Source organism: Pseudopodoces humilis, chromosome 5 (genome assembly GCF_049639895.1).
Source record: "Pseudopodoces humilis isolate 2021_Gansu_Grassland_sample_001 chromosome 5, ASM4963989v1, whole genome shotgun sequence".
Lineage (NCBI taxonomy): Eukaryota > Metazoa > Chordata > Aves > Passeriformes > Paridae > Pseudopodoces > Pseudopodoces humilis.
Genome location: NC_142204.1, coordinates 8,745,003 through 8,766,018, shown reverse-complemented (window position 1 = coordinate 8,766,018; position 21,016 = coordinate 8,745,003). Strand labels below are relative to the sequence as shown.

Genomic DNA, 21,016 nt, shown 5'->3' with positions numbered 1-21,016 from the left:
TGATGCTGAATTAACACTGATGGACTGACAGACAATTAGGTCTTCTGGGAAAAGCAGGGAAGTAGCTTGTAGTCTGTTTTCAAGAATTCATTGAAGGAAACCAATTTCTCCCTTTGGCTTTTTCAGAACAGTCAGAATCCAAAGCAGGGGGGAAAGGAGCAGTATCTGAGTTGAATGGCACTTCAGAAAAATGCCAAAGTTTGCTCTGTTACTGGTGTGCCTTGTTTGTGGTCTTTATCAGCAGATTCCATGTAAAGAAAGAACACATCCACTGTCTCTTACATCTCCATCAGGAGCACCAGACAGGCTCGCTCTGTGTCCTGGATGAGGCACATGGAGCTGCAGGGATGTTGTATTAAACACTTCCTAGGCTTTTCTTAGTCTGGAGTTTTAGGGAAGCCAAGCTCTTAGGAGTTGCCATGTTGTCTGTCTCTGCTGTCACTCACAAAAGATGTTTCAAAAGCTCATTGGTCAGCTTCAAAAAGGCTTGTCAAAAGGAATAATTAAATGAAAAAAATAGAGGAAGTTCTTGTGAGGTGTATGAAAGGAGCTCTGGTACAGTGCAGAGCCTCAAATTAGTGTCTCTCCCTGAAGAGCTGAGCTGGGAGTGGATTTGCTGGTGTGACCAAGCAGCTCAGGTAGCTCAGGCTGGAAGTTCACAAGGATCTGCTGTGAGATGGGCACAAGTGGCAGGTGGGATTCCTTGGTTCTGCAGCCCCTCAGTTACTTGGATAGAAAACATGTTTATGTTGCCTGAAAGTGGAAAGCCGCTCTTTCTGGTCTTTGGTCTCCATTAGTTGGAGAAGGTGCCAGAGACTTTTATCCTGGTTACTACCTCTTCTCCTGCTGAATCTCCTCTCCCGTCTGCTTTGGCCACACTGCCAGGCTCTGGGGCTAAGAAGCAATTGCTGGGGTTCTCCATTGAGCTGTAGCTGGCCAGGCTCACTGCAAACGTGAACATCTGTTTTCTCACCTTTCTTTCATTCCAAGTTAGGTTTCATGGCTGCATTTACAAAAAAATAGTATAAAATCCTCATGGCACAAATGCACTGTCAGCTTGTTTCTACATTTTTAACTGTTAGGATTTGTGTATGCATGGAGCTCTCACCTTTGTAGGAGTTGCCTCCATACTTTGACAGAAAAAACAAGTCACACCTAATGATAAGGTCCCCTATTTTCATCTTTCCCTTTCCTTGCAGAGCTGTGAGGAAACACAGAGTTGCACCACAGCTGTTGCTCTTCAGTTTCACACCCAAACTTAACCCACCTTGTCTCTGAAGCATGGCCAGATCTCTGTTCCTTTCTGTGCTTTGTCAGTATGCACATGCCCAATTAGCAAGAGCAGCTCTCTCTAGGTGATTAAGGATAAAAATTGTGACGCACATCTCTGCAGATACTTGAGGATGAAAAGGAACTACAGAATTGGCTGTTTCAACAGTAATGTTATGAGCAACTATAAAGAGATATTATCTCCTGATTGAATTTTTTTTCCTACATGTTAGAAATATGTGTAAGTTGAGAGATAGAATGGATGTATGAGGGAGCATCTGTGGTTTGTGGTGTGAATGAAGAATGATGCTCACATTTTGAAAACTGATTTTTTTTAGTAACTGATGCTTCTGTTTAATGTTCTTGCTCTTCCCTGGGCCAGATCAGTAACTAGTATGTTCCCCTGTGAATTTGTCTTGTTTAATTATGGTCACATCTCTGAATGGTTTGACATCCCATTGAAGAAAATAAAAAGACCAGGAGAAAGAAGATAAACCAGTGTAATATGGAATAAACATAAGAACCATCCAGCTGTCCTGTTATGATGTCATTTAACTGGAAAGGTTTTATTCAATGTTAGATAAAAACAATGAAATGTGATCTACACTTCACAACTTTGTACTAAGTGTTCAAATCAAGACCTTTGGGCTTAGCATCTTTAGCATCTTAGAGCTTTCATTTGCAAATCTGCAGGCGGGTTTGCAGAGCTCTGTCCCTGATCGCCCCAGGGCAGCTGGCAGCGCTGGAATGCTCCTGCTCTGTTTCCACAGAACACAGAGAAATGAGCTGCTGTAACTGATTGTGCTTCTCAGGAGTCAATCCTCTGGATTAATTTATGGTTTGTGTTTAGTGGTAGTTAAACTAAGTAATTATAAGGATCTGGATGGATTCCATTCTATCAGTGAAAGGAAGCACTTCCCAAATCGGCAATACTTCTCTGTCATTTGTTGCCTCCTGATCCCATATTCTTTCCCTGCCTTTTCCAGTTTCTAGCGAAGTTAATTGGGATTTCTGTTTATATAAGGACTTAGGCAGTGAATCTATAAGGAGGAATAATTTTACTGCAGAATTTTGCTGAAACTTTTTTCATCCATTCTGGGTTTGGCCCTGTTTTGTTTCCTGAGTTGGCTGAGAAGGGAGCTGACACTTTTGATACCAAGATTCCCTTAGAGATCATACCTTCATGATCCCAGCTGTAGTTAAGGAAGCCTTGATCAAAGGGAAGTCTATAGTCACCACTTTGGAGAACCATAGCAACAGGGCTATCAAGAAACTCAATGGATCTTGCCAGATTTCAGCTAATGGATGTGGAGGCTTGTAAGCAAGAAACACTTTACTGTAAGGACTGGGAGGCGTTGGGTTGTCTGCCACACACAAGGGCTGCAAAACTAGAGAGCTTTTGGCACCTTGGCACGGTTTTGTAGAGACATCCTGTTGAATGTCAAGAGAGCTGTTTCAGCTCAGCTTACCACTAAGAATACAGAAAACCTGTGTGGTTCAGAGCTACTGAGGAGTGAATATTTTGGAGTTATTTGTCAGTCATCTATTTCCAAGGCCCAGTGACATTTATCAAAGAATTTAGTGAAACTCTATTAACCCAGTAGCTCTGTTAATGATCTGTGATTTTTGCTTTCCTCTCCCCCATAGTTTCAACATGCTCTTGTGATTGATTTATGATTCACATGAGGTTGGAGCAGTGGTGGGAGAAAGGGTGTTATTTAGAAACTAGCTCCAGAAGAAAAGTATATTTTCTCTAATTAGAAGAAACTGCACAGTGCTGCCAATGGCCCTGTTCCAACTGTGGTAGGTAACAAGATTTAAAGAAAAAAAAATTGTCTTCTTGCAAAGGTCATCCCCAAATTATGGAATTTGAAACAAAACCTGTCCCATTTTTCTTTTTTCTGTTCTGCATTCCTACCTGTAGACTAAATTAATTTTCTAAGTGTGTAAGGTTTGTTTTTTGAAAACTGCTTCATTTACAGCTGAACTGTACAGGTGGTCCGAGTGCTTAAAGCACTTTCCTCATAAGAGGCTCCTCATGTAGTCTGGTCATACAGTTCAGTTTTGGGAACTCTGGGGAGCCACCATCTGTGTTAGAGAACAGAGACATCTGAAATAAATCCTTTTTCTCTATACATCTTTTGGCACTGAGGGCTTTTTTAAATAGATTTCCTTATGTATTTTAAAAATGCGTATATTTTGTAAGTTAGTGCAAGCAAATAGTGATGAGTTCTTTTGAACAGAAATGAGTGTCATAATGCCCTGACAGCTCAGTGATCATACATGTGGATGCTGTTGTTCCAGACCCATGATAGTTTGTGACACTTAAAGGAATTAGTACTTAAACAGGATGCATATGTTTATGTGTATTTTCTTGGTGTGGGATTTGCTTGTTTGTGGGCTTTTTAAAGCAATTTTTCCACATTCACAGACCTATAATGGGTTTTCCATATTGGGAAGTGCCATAAATCAAAGCCAGATTCATTGAAAAGCTACTAACGTTTTGAAAAACTGGTCATAGAGGATGTCAGGGAAGACAGCTTAATATTTGAAACAAATTGCTGTTTTTGTGCTTTCTCAAATCAGTTCAGTACAGACAGTAACAGCAGGTTAAAATACAGTCAGAGGAAAGGAGGGTTCACTTGGTGCACATGTGAAGGCAGGTGGTATAATGTCAGACTTCAGAGATTTGAGAGTTTTGTGAGTGTAATTCATGTTGTAAAGGTAGTGCAGCAACATGTTACTAGGAGAGCATGAGTAGAAAAGAAGAAACATGACTTTGAAAGGATGAATGCCTTAGAGGAAGTATTGAAGCATCTAATCTTGAATCATTTCAATTGGCCTTGATAGAGTCCTGGAATAAAAATAAAAGACTGCTCCTCATACTTATGACTACAGAGCATGGGTTCCATCTCCCCAGAATCTCAGTTGTTTTGCACATTAACTTCCTTCTTAATTTCTTGTCACAGGTTTCACACAGAAATGAGACCAATCTCTAGGTAGTTGGGAAGAAACCCTTTTTTCCAAACTTTTTCCATGTAGTCTTTTGCAAAGATAGTGCAGATGTAAAATCCTTGCTTGTGCAGCTTCTTTGTAAGGACTTCTCTATTTCCAGTCATGCTGGTGAGAGGATCCACAAAGCAGCCAACAATGCTCCCAGCAAATAAAGGATAAGCAAATGAAACCAAGGCAAATATTTGATTTCTTCTTCACCACCCTCTCAAATAACTGCTTAAATTCAATCTCAGAGGTATATACTGCCTATAAATGCTTCCAGTAACAGAAAGGAAAACATTAGGCCATGCAGGAAAAAATTTAGCAAGTATGTGAGAGAATTGTTTTGCAATTCTTCCTCTCAAATATGGAACAAGCAGGGTCTGTGCTCCTGATGGGCAGTGCCTTAGTTGTCTAACAAACTAGTCAAATTCTTTATTTTATTTGTTTATTTATTTATTCAGGAGACTGAGCAGGAATTGCTGCTCATAGAATGTTTGTTCTAAAATCTGTTTGCTGGCTTTTTTTATTAGATAAAATGGGTTGTTACACACTATTGCTTTGGTGTTTCTGCATTTACTAATGATACAGTTTTTAAAATCGAAAGAATGGGCATAGTTCAGGCAATGGTAATGCAAGCCCTGGCAAAACAGTACATTAGCTTATTCCTGAATAATTTTAATTTGCATCTTCAAACTGTAATCATGGTGAACATAGCATTTGGCAGATTCAGCACATCACTGCTTCAATTCCTTGATGATAACAAGGTGTTCCGTTCTGATCGGGTTATAATTTCCCTTTCTTCAGTTAAAATTCTGCTTGTCTGGAAGGAAAGAGCTGGGGATTTTCACTGTGCTTTGCAAGTCTTCCCTCTGCTTCACCTCCCTCACTTGAGATGGAGAAGCCTTGGCTTGGTGTGGTTTTGAAAGATGAAACTTCTTCCAGTGTCCTGAATTAAGTACATTAATTGTGGAGCAGCATTCAAAATATTACTGCAGGATTTTAATTAGTACTGTAGGATTTTAATTAGTAATGTAGGGTTTAAATTAGTTATGTAGGATTTTAAAAGTAAGCATTACTAAATGCATATTCATGCTTTTACCAAATAGAGTAAATATGACTTTTTCTTAATGAGCTCTCAGTATAAACCTGATATGGGAGAAGGAAGTGTCTAGAAAGCATCTTGCTGGGGTGGAGACTGAAAGGTGTGCCTGTTCATGGTGTGGTGGATGCTGTGCCTGTTTTTCTGAAGAATCATTTCCACATATTAAGAATGGGAAGAAGCATCAAAAATTTCTGAGAAGTGGAGGGATAGAAATAAATGTTCCAGGCAGAATAGGAATATGTAGCCAGGCCTTGGCTGCTTATGTATGGTTCCACAGAAAGATCTGTATTTCTTCTCATATTCTGGGGAGAGAAAAATCAAGGATTACTGTGTTTCCCATTTTGTCTGGAGAACCACAAAGCTGACCTAAGGAAAATGCACATGTACAGCTTCTCTGCCAAGGCTTTCCTGCTGCCCCTCAGTGCCTCTCCCATCTCCTATGCTAAATGCTGCTCTCCCACAGCTGGCACAGGCACCACCACATTTGTAGATTAAATACTGGTAGGTTTTTTTTGTAATTGTAGATTAAATACCTGCTCTTCCTCTCACAGGTGGATTTGCTGAGTTCTCCAGCTCTTTCCCTGGTCTCTGTGAAGGAAAATCCACACTCATCCCTACTTGTATTTCTCAACCCTGCCTACCTGTTTCCAACACTGGCCCAACTAGAATCCTCCCTCATCTCTACCTTGGGTGCCAGCGAGATGTCCTCAACAAGGTGAGCATTCTGGGTGCCATGTGGGTCACTGGAATGAATATCTGATCTCCAGGGATCTTCCATCATGGTGTATCGTTACAGCTGTGAAACAGCAGAAGTGGATGCAGGTAATGCACAAGCCATGGAAAGCTGTGGGAGAAGCAGTGATCCACACACCACGTAATTAATCTGTGGGTCATGTCATATGAAACTTTGTCCTTCATCCTGTGGCAGGTGAAATGGTACATTCCTCAAGAACCTATCAACCAACAGCAAATATCACACCTACCATGGAAGCAGGTCAAGTGTGTTCCTATCACAGCTCTGACTGGCTTGTTTTGGCAGGTCTTGGAGGTTGTCACAATTATATTCATAGTTACAGCAGGACAAAGGAAGATTATGTAGTTTTAGTATTTCCTTCAAGTGCTTGGAAAAAATAACATTTAAACACCATGAATTGTATAATAAGGGATTACTGCAAACAAATCTTTGTGCACCTACTGAAATCAGTGGGATTGTTTAAAATGAGCTTTTATGGTGGCACTGCATTAGGAAGCTTTTACTGTTTCTAAGTAATTTAAATTACTAAAACTGAGTAATTTCTGCTCCTAAAGAATAGCAAAAAAAAAAAAAAAATCTTAAAATAGCAAAATTATCAAATATAGTACTTGTAGGATGCTGTACTATCAGATGTCTAAGAGAGCTTGTCTCAAATTGCTATGGGTCTCTATTCCTATGTACAACCACAGATGTTTGCCTCCATGAGGAGCCAGCTCACACTGCTTCCAACCTGCACCTTGGGTCCCTTCAAAGGGAATTTTTCTTCCTTGTGCTGCATGTGCCCTCTTCCCTCCCGTGCTCTCTGACAGTTCTATGCATTAGTTGAATCCCTAACAGCCTTCATAAGCTGGCATTAAATATATGGATGGGGAAAAGGGAAGGAGTGCTTTGCTCTAGAATATTCCCCTAATTATGTGCGAGGAGTATGTGTATGGTTTTTTATCTACGTACAAACCTTAAGCCAGGAGCTATCATAAGTAGTCCTGTAACTGAATAATATTTATGTACTTTGACCATTTAAATTTTCACTGGTTTCTTCTACTTTTGCTTCATCCCAGTCTGGCCATTAATAGGCTATTTTTTGATTTTTCACAATTATTTTAAAGGGATTTTTAACACACAAGCAATCATATGGAAGGTAACTGCTCTGGAAGAAGGCAAAGAAATGGAGGATAGTCAGCAGTCATTGCATGTACTTTGTCCTTTAAAATCTTCCTTGTCTTTACTGCCAGGTCAGCCATTCAATTCAGTGATTCACTTATGATGGATGTCAAAGCAGCTTATTACTCTTCCTACCACAAAAATAATTTATGGTCCCCAGCAGGAACTAAGTAATTTTTAAAAAAACCACCTCTTTCAGTTGATAAGGTATTGGATGTTTTTATGCTGTTTGTGTCAGTGTCTGCAATCTTGGTGTCACCTCAGTGTGTGTCAAAGGAAACCCTGTAGCTGAAGATACTTTGGAATTAGTGCAAGAACCCCAGGAGCTGGTCAGATTTGTACTTCTTCACATGTTCTTTGGACTGAAAACCAAGGATTACTGTGTTTGCCATGCTGTATGGAGAACCACACAAATGATAGCACACCACCTATTCAGGTGTTCAGGAAGTTCTTAATACCTGGTATCATCCCTGACAACCAGTGTTTTGAAAGTCCTTCCACCTCTTAGATGACCTAAGAGTGACCTTAGATCTAAGGTGATCTCTTAGATTTCTTACCCATTTTTAGGACAAATATAAATCTTTTTATTTCAGATCTACTAATTTTTTTAACTTTTTCCTCTTTCTTGGGCATGTGGCTTGTTGGCTGCACTAAACTAGAACTAAGTGCCAGTGGCTTATCTACCTCCTATCTACATCTTCAGATTCCATGTTTGCCTCTGGAAAATGCAAAATGGCTCCCATCTTTCATACCCGAAAATACTGAAGAAGCTGTGGGAACAAATTACAATTTGCACACTCTTAGAAAGCACTTGATGTTTTCCACAATACCAGCAACTCCCAGCTTCCTGGATTTAATCAGTTTCTGGGTTAAACTAAAAGTTAGTGGTAGCCACACACTGGCATGTTAGAAACACAAATAATGGATCTCTGCTGCTCTTCCTGCAACGTGCTTGGCTTCTGGGAAGCCTGGATCCTGCACAGGGGCATTGGGGAGAGCAAGCAGGATGACTGACTACACTGATTGCCCAGAAACGCATGGCAAGAAATCTGGGAAGAACATTCAAAAGCAGAGGGCGAGAAACAAAAAATGAGGGACAAGTAGCAAAGTGCTGTCTCTGTTAGGACAGTCCAAGAGCTGGTAAGTGGCTATGTTTGCATGTTCTACTTTAATGGCCTTGCCGAGGCTGCTTGGGACAGGAAGTCAGCTTTCTGCTAAGATTAAAATAGCTCTTTTCTATTCAAATCCAGATTTTAAAAAAACAAACAAATACCTGAAAAATTCTAGTGGGATTCCCCAAACTTAAGATAATGTTGTATACTGACCTTATTTTTGCCTTCAAGTGCTGTGAGTTCTCGTGGTTTCTTCCATTCACTAGACATACCAGTTTCTCTGAAATGAAACAATCTCAAAAGTATCTGCAAGAAACTACTAATCAGCACTACTGTTAGACTTGATGAAAATTCACATCTGTAATTCATCAAGTTTATCGCGATGAGCTTGTTTTGTCAGAATCTTTATAAGCTTATCTCTGAGTGCCTGAGTAGGGAAATGTTTCTGTTGTTGCAGGACAATCTGTATTCATGACCTTTTCAGAATACTAATGCTATTTACCCTCAATACCTCTGCTGATAATGCTTCATTTAGGAAAGATGTGCAGCCACAAATGCTTGGTTTCTGTCCTTCAGCAAAACTAGTGATTCATTTAGGAAAGTTAAGAGAATTTTAATATTTTTTGCAGATTTCTTTCTAAATGCTTACTTCTGAAAACATTAGTATTTTTTGCAGTGTTGAAATGCTAAAACCCCCTAAGAGTTCTAAGAGAAAAGTTTGGTTTGGGTATCAGTGTGCTACATTGTGGTTATTTTCCTGTGATAGATTGGTGGCATTGCAAGACAGTATTTACTTTTACAGAAGATCTTCCTTATTCTTTGTGAAAGAGAGGAAAATTGCATTCTAACCTACACAGGAATGACAGTGTCTTTTCTGAAAGTTAGTGTGACAGAAAGCAATTATAGTGTGGTTATGGGTCTGAAGGAGCATCCTACTTCGACCTCATAGCTTGTACCAGCATTTAAAATGTAAAACTTTCTGCTTTCCCACTTGAATAACTATTCTCTTCTTCCAGACCTGGATTTTATTTCCCAGAACAACATAACATTTTAAGGTGCTATTAATTTTCAGATTAAACAAGTCATAAAATGTAAATAAGCTTGCAAAAGAGCATTTACCTTCTTTTCACAGAGTTGTTAGTATTAGGATTTCTGGATCTTCCATTGTAATTCACTTTTTGCTCTTGGGTGCCTCACAATGAAGGCACTGTTATGGTTATTACACTGGAGCGTGTCACAGTGGGAATGATTGATTCTTCAGAACAGAAGGAAGCATAACTTCTTTCTTTAGCTTCAGTCTGAAAGACAAGCACTAATATTTTGGGGTGGTTTTCCTGGCTTGTAGATTTTGGACTTGGCATCTGCAGCCTTCTTGTTCCATTTGAATAATCAATTCCACATCAAAAACCTTGCATAACTGTGCAGTGGTGATGGTTGGACTGTATAGCCCATCAATGGCTTTTTATGTTTTTAATGGCAATTTTATATTTTAAAAGAAATAATAAGTTTTTTTATCCTTCCCAATTCATCCCCCCCCCCTTAGCTATGTTCTTAACAAACCTGACCGTGGCAGTTCATTTTTTAGCGAGGCTTTCACTATCCCCCTCTTCATACCTGGGGATTCAGGACCCTGTGTGTGCTTTCGTCCTGGATATTCCAGTTGCTCCTCACTCACCTTCAAGCAGTGACAACAAGGGAGTAAGCTGGTTTGGGGTCAGTATTTCAGCTCAATGTAATTGTTTCCCAGGATTTGCTGCTGAAGAGCTTTGGGATCCTGGAAGGGAAAAGCTGTGTGGTGCAGGACAGTGGGGTGGGAATGTTAAGGATCAGGTGCCCCCCGGCATACGTAAGATACCAGGAGTCCAGTTAGTGCAGTTAGTGCCCTGTGCCAGGAATCCCATTCTCACTACCTCTCCCCTCTGGATAATTCCCAATATTCCCATATTTCCTTACAGCAGTCCTGCTTTTAGGCATGTCAGTATGTGAGAGTGAAATCCAGGCAAGGAAGGTGCAGCAGCAACAGCTGTGGAAGGCATGCAGGGCTGGAGGGAGCTTGGTGCTTCAGCTGGGGGATGTGAAGCAGGGGAGAGAGGCAAACAGGGACATACTGCAATTTGTTGATGAGAAGGTAAGCTATACTGGGAGTGTGACCCAAGAAATTAGCAGGGCAAGAAGCACTAAGGCTGAGAACTTACCTTGACATATACAGTCCTTTTCCTTTTTTCTTTTTTTTTTTTTTTTTTTTTTATTTTGACCATTGCAAATAACTTTTCTGATTATTTGCTTTGCAAGGAATTGTCCATCTCCTGTTCCCCTAGATGAATGCGTTCATGACAGAATGCATGTCCATTGGTTTAATGTGCCCACACCTCCAGCCTCTGAATGTGCTGATGTGAGGGAGCTCGGATGAGAGGTTGGAGGATCAGTTTATTTTACCCCAGGCAACAAAAATCAGCTCCCTAGCAGAAATTAATGTAAAATCCCTGTTTAGAACCACTATTGGCTGGACTTTGTGCACTCTCCTCTGCCAATGACTGAAGGAGATTCCTTTCTCCCCTGTAGCTCTTGGTTCTCACTCAGCATTTAATTTATGCATGGATATCCCTGTGTGTGTGTTCATCCCTTCTACACACGCTGTGCCATTCGTGTGGGCTACTTGTGTTCAACATCACATGTTAGTTAGACTGCTCTGACTGAACAAGATAGAGTTCTGGCTTTTCTGCTAATATGCATATCCCTGTTGCTCCTCACTGAAAGATCTCTATGCTAGCAGAAAGAATTTGGGAAAGAATCAACCATTTGGATTTGTGACTGTATTTTTCTACTGGTAGATCTTCAGTTAAAATCAGCAGTGTAGAATTCCTTCATGCTGCTGCTCCTGTGGATTGACAAACTTTATTATGTATCTGCTATGAAAGCAAAAGGATTAAAACCAGATTTTGGGGTTTGTTTTTGGTGGTTTTTTTAATGTTTATTTTGAGATAAGCATTTCCATAGAAATCTGGCCAAAAGCTCCTCAATGTTTATGTTCAGTGTAAGTAGTGTCCAAGCCTAGTACTGCCAGATCCTCTCTGAACCATGGCAGTTTGATAAGCATTACTCTAACATGCTAAATTGCTTTCTGTTTCAAGATGCTTCCTTAGAGGAAACTGGATGGTTTGTATTGGAGCCATCTCTACTTTTCCAGTACTTCTTCCACATGTTTTTGGACTAAGGTGCCCACTGCATCACTAACTACTTTGCCCAACTATAAATACCACACATATGTCAAAATGTAGAAAAGAGGCACCTATCTTTTATTTCAGTCATGAAAACTGACTTATTTAAAAGCCCAGCTGACTCTTAAAATATACAGACTGTCTTTGCTTGTTCCTGTGACATTTCTCTGAGAGGCAAGAGGCATAGAGACTGAAAACTGAAATTGTATATCACAGAGCAGGACTCCTGTAAAATGCCACTCAGTGCTGTGTGGAAATGGTTTAATACAAGATCTTCATCTCTTTTCTTGAGGTTTTGAGAGAGTTTTGCACATTCCCTTAGAAACAAGGAACTCCTGGACTTGAGAGGTGACTGCAGGAGGCATCCATTTAATCTCCTATTTCTCACCAATATCTGTGATGGGGCAATTTCAGTCCTAGATATGTGATCTGGAAAACATATATTCAGGTTAGCAAACTGCATGTGGGAAGTGTTTGTTGTCAGCTTGCATGCTGAAAATTTAAACCAAAGTAGCAAAAAGTTCATTCTCTTGGAAGTGATGCTTCAGAGTAGCAGAAGGTATTCTACCATTACTTCTTTGTTAACTTTGTTTTTATGGGATTTGCAGTTCATATGTTATTTGGACACACTGGATGTCTCATTAGAAGTTGTTAAAATAATTCAAAGCTGAGGAGTTGTCTTTTTCCTAGAAGAATGTCCCTTACACAGCTAGAGCAATTCCAACACAAATTTCAGTTTGGTCTTTAGCTTTGTAATGTGCCAAAGCTACCATTTGACTTGTCTAGGCTTAATCTCCCTCTCTTTCCTAGGAGCTGATGCAGCAGAACGACATTGGCTACGTGCTGAATGCCAGCAATACTTGTCCAAAGCCTGATTTTATTCCAGAATCCCATTTCCTCAGAGTGCCTGTGAATGACAGCTTTTGTGAGAAAATTTTGCCTTGGTTGGATAAATCAGTCGATTTTATAGGTGAGTAGAAAAAATTTAATTCTCTCTCTCAAACAGTGTTTAGATCGCTCTGTGTGTTTGCCATGCTATTTTGGCCAGAGAAGCCCCAGGTGCTTTCTGGGTGGTGTGAAAATACCCTCAGAATCTAGGGACATGATCAGCATCACTTCATGAGCACAGGAGCGAAAAGAGGGGAGATTCTGCCACTGCATGTTCCAGCATTACAGTGCAAAGGCACTTCAGAGCTTTCAGGCAGCCTGCTAGATGCCTGATGTATGTCTGCAGAGAGTGGATTAGAAATTTGGACATACACTTTCTGTCTTTACCTTTGAGAAGTGAACTAGCCAGATTTGAACTAGTTCCATCGTGAATGCTTGCTTTTTACTTGAATATAAAATTAGAAGCAATCACCTTTCCCAGACATCTAAATAGGGCTGTTTATATGTACATTAAAATGAGCTATGCTGTGACTACAGGATGTTTCCTGTGTGTAGTCATGCTTTTTCTATACTCAATGCTACTACACAGTGCTAGAGAAAATGAGTTTTGTTTCAGGCTTCCATGAGATTTGCAATTAGCAGTTCATTTGGAAGCTTTGAATAATTTTCAGTAACACTACTTTCTCTGTAAATTTTCATCCCAGTATGATGCTGCTGAGTTTGACAGTTGCCAATTTCTTTTGCCATGTAGAAAAAGCAAAAGCATCCAATGGCTGTGTGTTGGTGCACTGTTTAGCTGGGATATCTCGCTCTGCCACAATTGCTATTGCATACATCATGAAAAGAATGGATATGTCCTTGGATGAAGCTTACAGGTAGGGACATCTTCCCTTCCTACTAACTCTTGTGCCTGTTGCCTTGTTTTTAGGGTGGATGATAAAAGGTTCTGTGAGCAAGGGTAGAAACAGACATTTAATTTGGTAGGTCACTGGCCACATTTGTTTTAAGCATAGGTTTCCTCCAGAAACAAATTAATGGTATTGAATAAATATCACACAGCTAATATTAATTGCCCACTGCAGAATGGTCTTTGATCCAAGCAGCCAAATACATGGAATGTGAACTGCCTATTCCATGTATGTGTTTTGTCCTGCTTCTGGCCAGGATGGGGTTAATTTTTGCAGTAGCCAGGAGAGGCATGGCCAGGACCTGGAGATTATTCTGTGCCACCTCCTGCCAGTGCTGGGAGCAGGGGAAGGGTCCCTCCTGGGGCAGGTGCTGTGGGGTTTCCACATGGTGAGAATCATTTGCCTCTTTCTCATACCCTCTTGTCATTACTGTGGTGCTGTTACTGTTCATTTTCTTATCTCATCACTGTTTCCAGTAAATTGTTCTTATCTCAACCCATGATGTTTGCCTTTAGTGCCTCCAGTTCTCTCCATCCTGCTGCAGAGGAGCAGTGCATGGTTTTGGAGAGTTTTGGTGTGAACACCATTCCTGAACCACAGCTGTGTATACAAACACACAGAGCTACAGCACACGTGTAACAGCATCTTGTGAGCTACAGGGACAGCAGAATGGTCAGGGTTGAAGAGGTAACTGAGGGTATTTAGAGCCACACTTAGGACAAATGCTGGGCTGGATCTGTCTCCTGCATTTTGGTGTTTGGTAGTGCTCACAGAGAACTGCCTGCAAGTGAAATACCCAGGAATGGAGAAAGCTTCTTTGTTGCTCTTGAAGTCAACCAAAAATTGTGGAGAAAGTATTTTGAAGAATAACTTCATTTGGCAATATTTGTGGAGATCTCCTTCCCTTTCCTCCTTTACACATCCCATTTTTTCTGTACTTGGATTGTGAACACTTTCCTACTCTCCAGGTGTCTTGGTTGCTGTTTAGCATGACTTCTGCATTTAATTTAACCGACTGCTTTGTTGTGTTGTACAAAAAATGATGGTTTTCTTTTTGATGGGCTCCCTGGCACAGCTGGTGCATCACTGTAAGGAGTTATGCAGAACCTGGAGCAGGGGGAAGAGGAGCCCCTTTAGAATAACCTGTGTGTTTGTTACCACCACCTCTAAAACAAGGATGAGGACAGAGAGATGAACACTGGATATTGCTATATTGAGCGTGATTTCCACAGAAGCTTTTCTTTTAAGCTGTTGAATGTCGTTATGTGTGCAATGAAAAAACTGCATGTAAGAGGTGCCTCAGCTACAGTTCTCTCCTGTTGTGTTTGGACACTTCCCACATTTCCTCACTAGAGCCTGCTGGTAGCTTGGTGTTGTGCAGGAATTTCAACATGGAACAGATTTGGTTAAGGAGCTAAAAGCTCTGTTTTTCAGGTGCAGATAACAAGTGTGAATTACAGTGGATGTGGACAGATACTGTGCAAGGTGTGAGCTCAGTCAAAAAATCTGCTTGGTCTCAGGCTGTAGTGGCTGAGGGCAGAGCTGTAGTGAACAAAAGACTTCTAAAATGCACACACTTCAAGGAACTTCTTCTAGGAGGTTCTAAATTCCTTCATGAAATCTCTGCATTATGTTCTTGTTTGTATCTTAACCAAAAGCATGAACAGAATGTGAAGGATTAATCCCACTAAGTCTTTTTCTCTTAGCAGTGAGCAACTGCTGTGAAATTTAGGTTATATTTCATCATGTTTCCTTTGACACAGCTCAGAGAGAATCATCTACAGAATCTTTCACACATTGGTTTGGGATCTCTTGCTGGCCAAGCTTAAAAGAAAAATACTTTTCTTTGAATTAGTGGAAGTGTGGCAGGTTTCTTACTTCTTTCCCTAAATGTCAGTTAATGTCAAACTACAACAGGAAGTCATTAGATAAAATACTTGTCTGACACTATTACAAAAATAAAAAGGTGATACTATTACAAAGTCGAAGAAATAAACTTTTAAAAACTTTTGTATAATGGACTATTTAACAAATAAACATAAGAATTAAACATTATACATGTTTTCCAGTTGGAAAAAATAGTGTGTATTTTGAGATGAAAAAGCTTGCAAAGCTTTAAAACTTGTCAGGGGATGCAGCATGCTTTCCCTACTCTTTTCATTTTTAAAAATTCTAATGTTAAGTTTGGGACTGCCCAGTATTGTGGAGAGAGAGGAGAAAGTGGAAAGAACAGAGTGCTGGGGAGGCTACCAGAACACAGGCAAGAAGGACCTTGCTTTAAGTAGCTAACCCAAGTACAACTTTGACTGGAAAAAAATTAACAAAAACTATGAATTCCTGGGAGCAAACTGTTAAAAACATTCACATCAAATGCTAAGAGGACAAACTACAGAATTTCTCCTGAGGAGACTCACTAGATTTCTCCATTTGCCAGTGTTGCACTTCTTGGTGGAAGTTTCCGCTATCAGTTTGTGCAATCTGATATTCCAGGCTATAGTGTCAGCTTAGCTACTCCTAGTATTGTTTGTTCTCTGGAAAATAAAAAAAAAAAAACAACAAAAAGTAGCAATAAAAATGCAAGTTTTGACATTTTTCATGTGCTAGCATGTACACACATACACAACTACACCTTTCCATTTTTCTCACACTGCTTTTAATGACTGCACACTCATCCTCTGTACACTTCCCCAGACAGGTTTTATTTTTAATAGTATTTAATTTTCCCAGTGACACATCATATGTGTGTTTGTACTCAGTTTAGCTCTTCAAGGTTCTTCTTTGTTAATTCTCTTGTCAACTGATTAATCATAGTTCCAGGAATGTTTCTTAAAAAAAAACCAAAAAAACCAAAACCAAAACTGGAGGAGGAGGGATTTGGGCAACTCTGTTTTGCAGCCTGTTTAAAAGCAAAGTACTTACTTACCTGTACTGGAAATCAGACAGGTAAGAAATATGTATTTATATTTAACTTTGAAATAAATAATAGAAATCATGTGATACAAGTCTTTTGTACATTTAGAATCCTGGTTCAGCAAAACACTTTCACTGCCATTACACTTGCAGTGCTTGAGTGTATTGGCATACCTGTGCCAGCCAGGCTGCTTCCTACAGCACCCCAAAATAGATGAGCTCTTCCAGGGATTTGGCAATCTTGTTCCCCTGCACTGCTGAACACCTGCAGGGCTTGAGGGAGGGTTTTTGTTTTAATGCTGCATTTGCACCTTTCTAGTTTTGGTCATCCATCAGTGGTCAGTAACAGCGTGGGGTAGAAATTGCTGGCACTTGCTGGACAAGGTCAGAATGTACTGTTGCTCTCTTTCTTGCCTGACAATGAGAAACAGCGTAGTGACATGAGAGAGGTGACAGGAAAAAGTGATGTCACTGGAATGGTAGGGAAGGTGTCCACTCTCCGTAGCACTTGAGAAGTGGTCTCTTGGCTGAAGCTCAAGTGTTGTTCATGCAAAACTCCAGGAGTTCTTCACTCTGGTCAGAAACCAAGGTAGCAAAGTTCCGAGTGATGAAGTAAATAGGGAAAATTGCTGGAATCGCTTGTGGACATTGTGAAGAGTTAAAATGTTTCCTTTCCCTCACACCTTTTAGCCACCTTTAAAGTGTAGACAACTGAGAGCATGCAGCAAGCATTATTTTGCTTTAAACTGCCTTTTTTTAACTCCATCCTCAAGTTACTTATGCTTGATTGAACTTTAAGAATAGGCTGTAGACATTCACAACACTCAGGGTTATCTTACACCTGAGCAGCAGGCTCCTGAAATAATTATTGGTTTGTTTGTCCCATCTTTCCAGATTTGTTAAAGAAAAGAGGCCAACCATTTCTCCCAACTTCAACTTCCTGGGCCAGCTGTTGGACTTCGAGAAGAAGATCAAGAACCAGAGCGGTCAGCCTGGCCACATCAGCAAGCTGAAACTCCTGCACTTGGAGAAGAGCAGCGAGCAGGTGCTGGAGGCGGGGCACAGCAGCCTCTCTCCCAGCCAGCTCTGCCTCTCCGCCGCCTCGGAGCTGCTGGAGCCCAAGCCCACGGACGGCGGCGCCGGCCGCCGCGGGCACCCGGCCCCGCTGGAGGACGGCCCGCTGGTGCAGGGCATCAACGGGCTGCACGTCTCCCTGGACAAGGTGGAAGACAGCAACCGGCTGAAGCGCTCCTTTTCCTTGGATATCAAATCCGTATCCTACTCGGCAAGCAGCAGCTGCGTGACCGCATCGGTGCAGGGCTTCGCCTCCTCCGAGGACACGCTGGAGTACTACAAACACGCGGCTGCCCTGGAGGGTAGCAGCAAGCTGTGCCAGTTCTCCCCCGTGCAAGAAGTGTCGGAGCAGAGCCCGGAGAGCAGCCCCGACAAGGAGGAGGCGGCCCGGCCCCAGGAGGCCCCGGGCCCGTGGCCGCTGGACAGCACGGCCTCACGGCCACACGCAGGCCGGGGCGGCGGCGGCGCGGCCGCGCCTCGGCCCCTCCTGTACCCCCTGCACCGCAGCGGCAGCGTGGAGGACACCTACAGAACGAACTTCGTCTTCGGGCTCTCCACCAGCCAGCAGCACCTGGCCAAGTCCGCCGCGGGGATGGGCCTCAAGGGCTGGCACTCGGACATCCTGGCCCCGCAGCCTTCGTCCCTCACCAACAGCTGGTATTTTGCCGCCGAGTCCTCGCATTTCTACTCGGCCTCGGCGGTGTTCGGGGGCGGCTCCGCCTTCCCCGCCTACAGCTGCAGCCAGCTGCCCTCGGGCTGCGAGCAGCCCAGCGCCGTGCGCCGCCGGCCCCGCCAGGCCGACCGCGGCGACTCCCGGCGCAGCTGGCACGAGGAGAGCTCCTTCGAGAAGCAGTTCAAGCGCAGGAGCTGCCAGATGGAGTTCGGGGAGAGCATCCTATCGGACAACAGGTCCAGAGAGGAACTGGGCAAAGTAGGCAGTCAGTCGAGTTTTTCAGGCAGCATGGAAATCATTGAAGTGTCCTGAGGGGCGGAGGCGCGTGTGACTGGCAGGGATGAGTGTGAGAGGTCCCTGTAAATCTGAAACTTCCGGTAAAAAGGTGGAGGGAGGGAAGAAAAAGAGGCTTTGCTGTGAGCTCGGGAAAGGTTGGTACTGCAGGGAAGTGACCACGACGTCTGCCCGAGGAGACCAGGTGTGCTGCTGGGCTTTTCCCCTCGCCGGGAGCAAGGCAGAACACAGACCTTTCCCTGTCAGAGGAAGCAATTCTGTGTGATGGATTGCACATCCTTTCTGTGCCTTTTAACAAGGAAGCTCTCCTGGTGTCAAACCCTTTCTCTGGTTCCGCTGAACCCATGCTCCTACTTGTCAGAACTAGTTTTGTTCTCCCCTCCCCATGCCCCACGTCTTCACCAGTGCACCTTAGCCCTGACACTGAGCCAACCTCTGGAGGGAGACCTTTTTCCTGTAAGAAAAGGAGACTGGGAACGATTCCAAAGGCCACAGGGACTGGTTACAGCAAGGCTGGTCTGAACACACCGTTCAGAGAAATGTAAATACTGGTGTAACTATTGTTCTAATGGATAGGCTTTAGGTGATTCACTAGAGAGCTGCTTCAGAAAAAAGAAAAACCCAGTACCTCAAAAATACACAAAATAAACTAGGGCTTTTTATGGCTGCCACGTGCTGGTAGTTCATAAGCAATGTGAACAAGTAATGACTGGCCACATTTGATTTTTTTTTTTAAAGCTGTCTACGCACAAGTGTTTCAGTTGGCTCAGCAGCAATTCTTAAAAGATGAATGAGCCATATTTAGGACTGTTTCCCCATGTCTTTTGATACAGTATTTTTATTTTTGATATTAAGCTGGCTTCTGAGAGGTGTAGCTACTTTGGCCTCTAAGCTATAAAGAAGTGGTTGATAGGTAGAGCTACATGCAAGAGAAGTGGCTGGTACAAGTGGCCACAACACACTTTACTTGCCCATTAACAATTCAGTTGCTAAAAAACAATTCAAATGTTTGGGGTTTTTTAAGGCAAAAAATGAGCTGGAGTGGACTTTTGTCCTTAACTGAGCAGTTCCAGGGTGGAACTGTAGACACTGAAGGCTGTACCATGTTCTCACCCTCAGCACCCCAGGGCAGACACCTCCAGCTCAAGGAGGTGTCACAGCCCTGGTTTCACAGGAGATGCAGCACAGCTCTTCTCATGTTTTTGACAGTAACCCAGCTGCTTCCCCTCCCACCTTGGCTGCTGCTCACCTTGGGCTACATGGGCATGTTCCCATGAGAGGTTTATGGTCAGAGAGGGGTGGCACCCTTCAGAACACGTTGAGGGGAAACTATTGTTTTGTCCCATTTCAGTGCAGGCAGATGAAAATTGTAGTAACAAATAATTAACCCTGGCCAACAGCTTTAAAAAAGAAATTTGTCAGCAGCAAACTGAAGCCCTAATTCAAGTCAGCAGCTTGGGTTATGTTTGGGGTTTTTTTACTGTAAGTTTAGCTAGTTTGTGACTCAAATCTCAGGTTTTACTATATTGAAAAGTGGAGAAGATTTTTGTCATTGTTTCATTTGTGGCTAGGATGTGACTTTCATTTCCTACAATGGACTGTTGAAAATAGCACTGAAAGCTACAGCATTGATTAACTTGATCCTAAAAAGTGCAAAAGGCACAGAGAGGAGGCACCGAGTCACTGAGCTCAGAGGCTCTTTGTGCTGCATCTGCAAGAGGCTGGACGAAGGGCCTGGGCACAGGAGAGGTTGACATCACCCTGGACACTGTGTCAGGTGCTGGCTGTTCATTGAACGTGCTGCCACTTGTCTCTGTTTACATCTCCAGTGGAAGTGATTACATCACAACTATTTTCAGCTGTGTATTTGCCTATGTAAACAGTTGAACCAGGGCTCCTCTCAGCCACATTTCAGGAAAAGCCTGTGGCTTTGACTTAAACCAGTTAATAGGAGTTAACACGTATCAGTCCCTGGAGGCAGATTCTTCCTCTTTTGTGCTCCTTCAGACATGTGTGTTCTCTCCCATTCTTTGTATGTTTGGGGTTGATTGCCTTCTGAGGAACTGAAATCTGGTCTTGTGGCTCCTTGTGATTCCCAGTGTGTTCTGGATGAATCCAAGGTGTAGTCTTAGTACTTACAGGGGTCAGGTTCCCATAGGAGGAAGCCTTAACCCCATGTCCTGTACAGGGTGGTGCCCTGGCTCATACCTCAGCTGGAGTCCTGTCCCTGAACAATACCGGAAATGGTTTGCAGAAGTCTGGAAGGCACAGTGGAGGATGTGAGAGGGAAAAATGTGTACATGTTCAATATGAATATAATGTATGGCATTTGGTGTGTGGCATACTTGGCATGTTGGGTGTATGGTAAGCTGGTGAAATGGTTCAGAGAGATGTGAGTTTCTCATCTTGTTGTGTCATGAACATTACCTGTATGTTACGATGAAATAAAATCAGAAATGGTACCTGTTTATACAGAAGGCTGAGGAAGGAGTTGTGGAGTGTTCTACCTGCAGCAGGACCTGCTCCCCTAAGCAGCCAGGAGTTCCTTTATGGAACACCCCGTTCCCTGCAGGTATGTTCATGCATGACAGGGCTGGAGCAGCTTTAGACCACTTCTCACAAGCAGTGTTGATTTTACAGCACCATTTATAGTAAT

General features: G+C 42.4%; 1 protein-coding gene across 11 annotated transcripts in view; it reads left to right on the top strand.

The window, feature by feature from the left end:
• DUSP16 (dual specificity phosphatase 16) overlaps positions 1-20,837 on the top strand; it is a 62,912-nt gene extending 42,075 nt beyond the window's left edge. For all 11 annotated transcript variants that reach the window (XM_014256038.2, XM_014256036.2, XM_014256043.2 and 8 more), the window contains 4 exons: positions 5,920-6,083; positions 12,424-12,583; positions 13,253-13,376; positions 17,214-20,837. In XM_014256038.2, the coding sequence (XP_014111513.1) occupies positions 5,920-6,083; positions 12,424-12,583; positions 13,253-13,376; positions 17,214-18,378 (1,613 nt within the window). In that variant the 3' untranslated portion in view covers positions 18,379-20,837. The remainder of the gene's footprint in view (positions 1-5,919; positions 6,084-12,423; positions 12,584-13,252; positions 13,377-17,213) is intronic.
• The last annotated feature ends 179 nt before the right edge of the window (positions 20,838-21,016 follow it).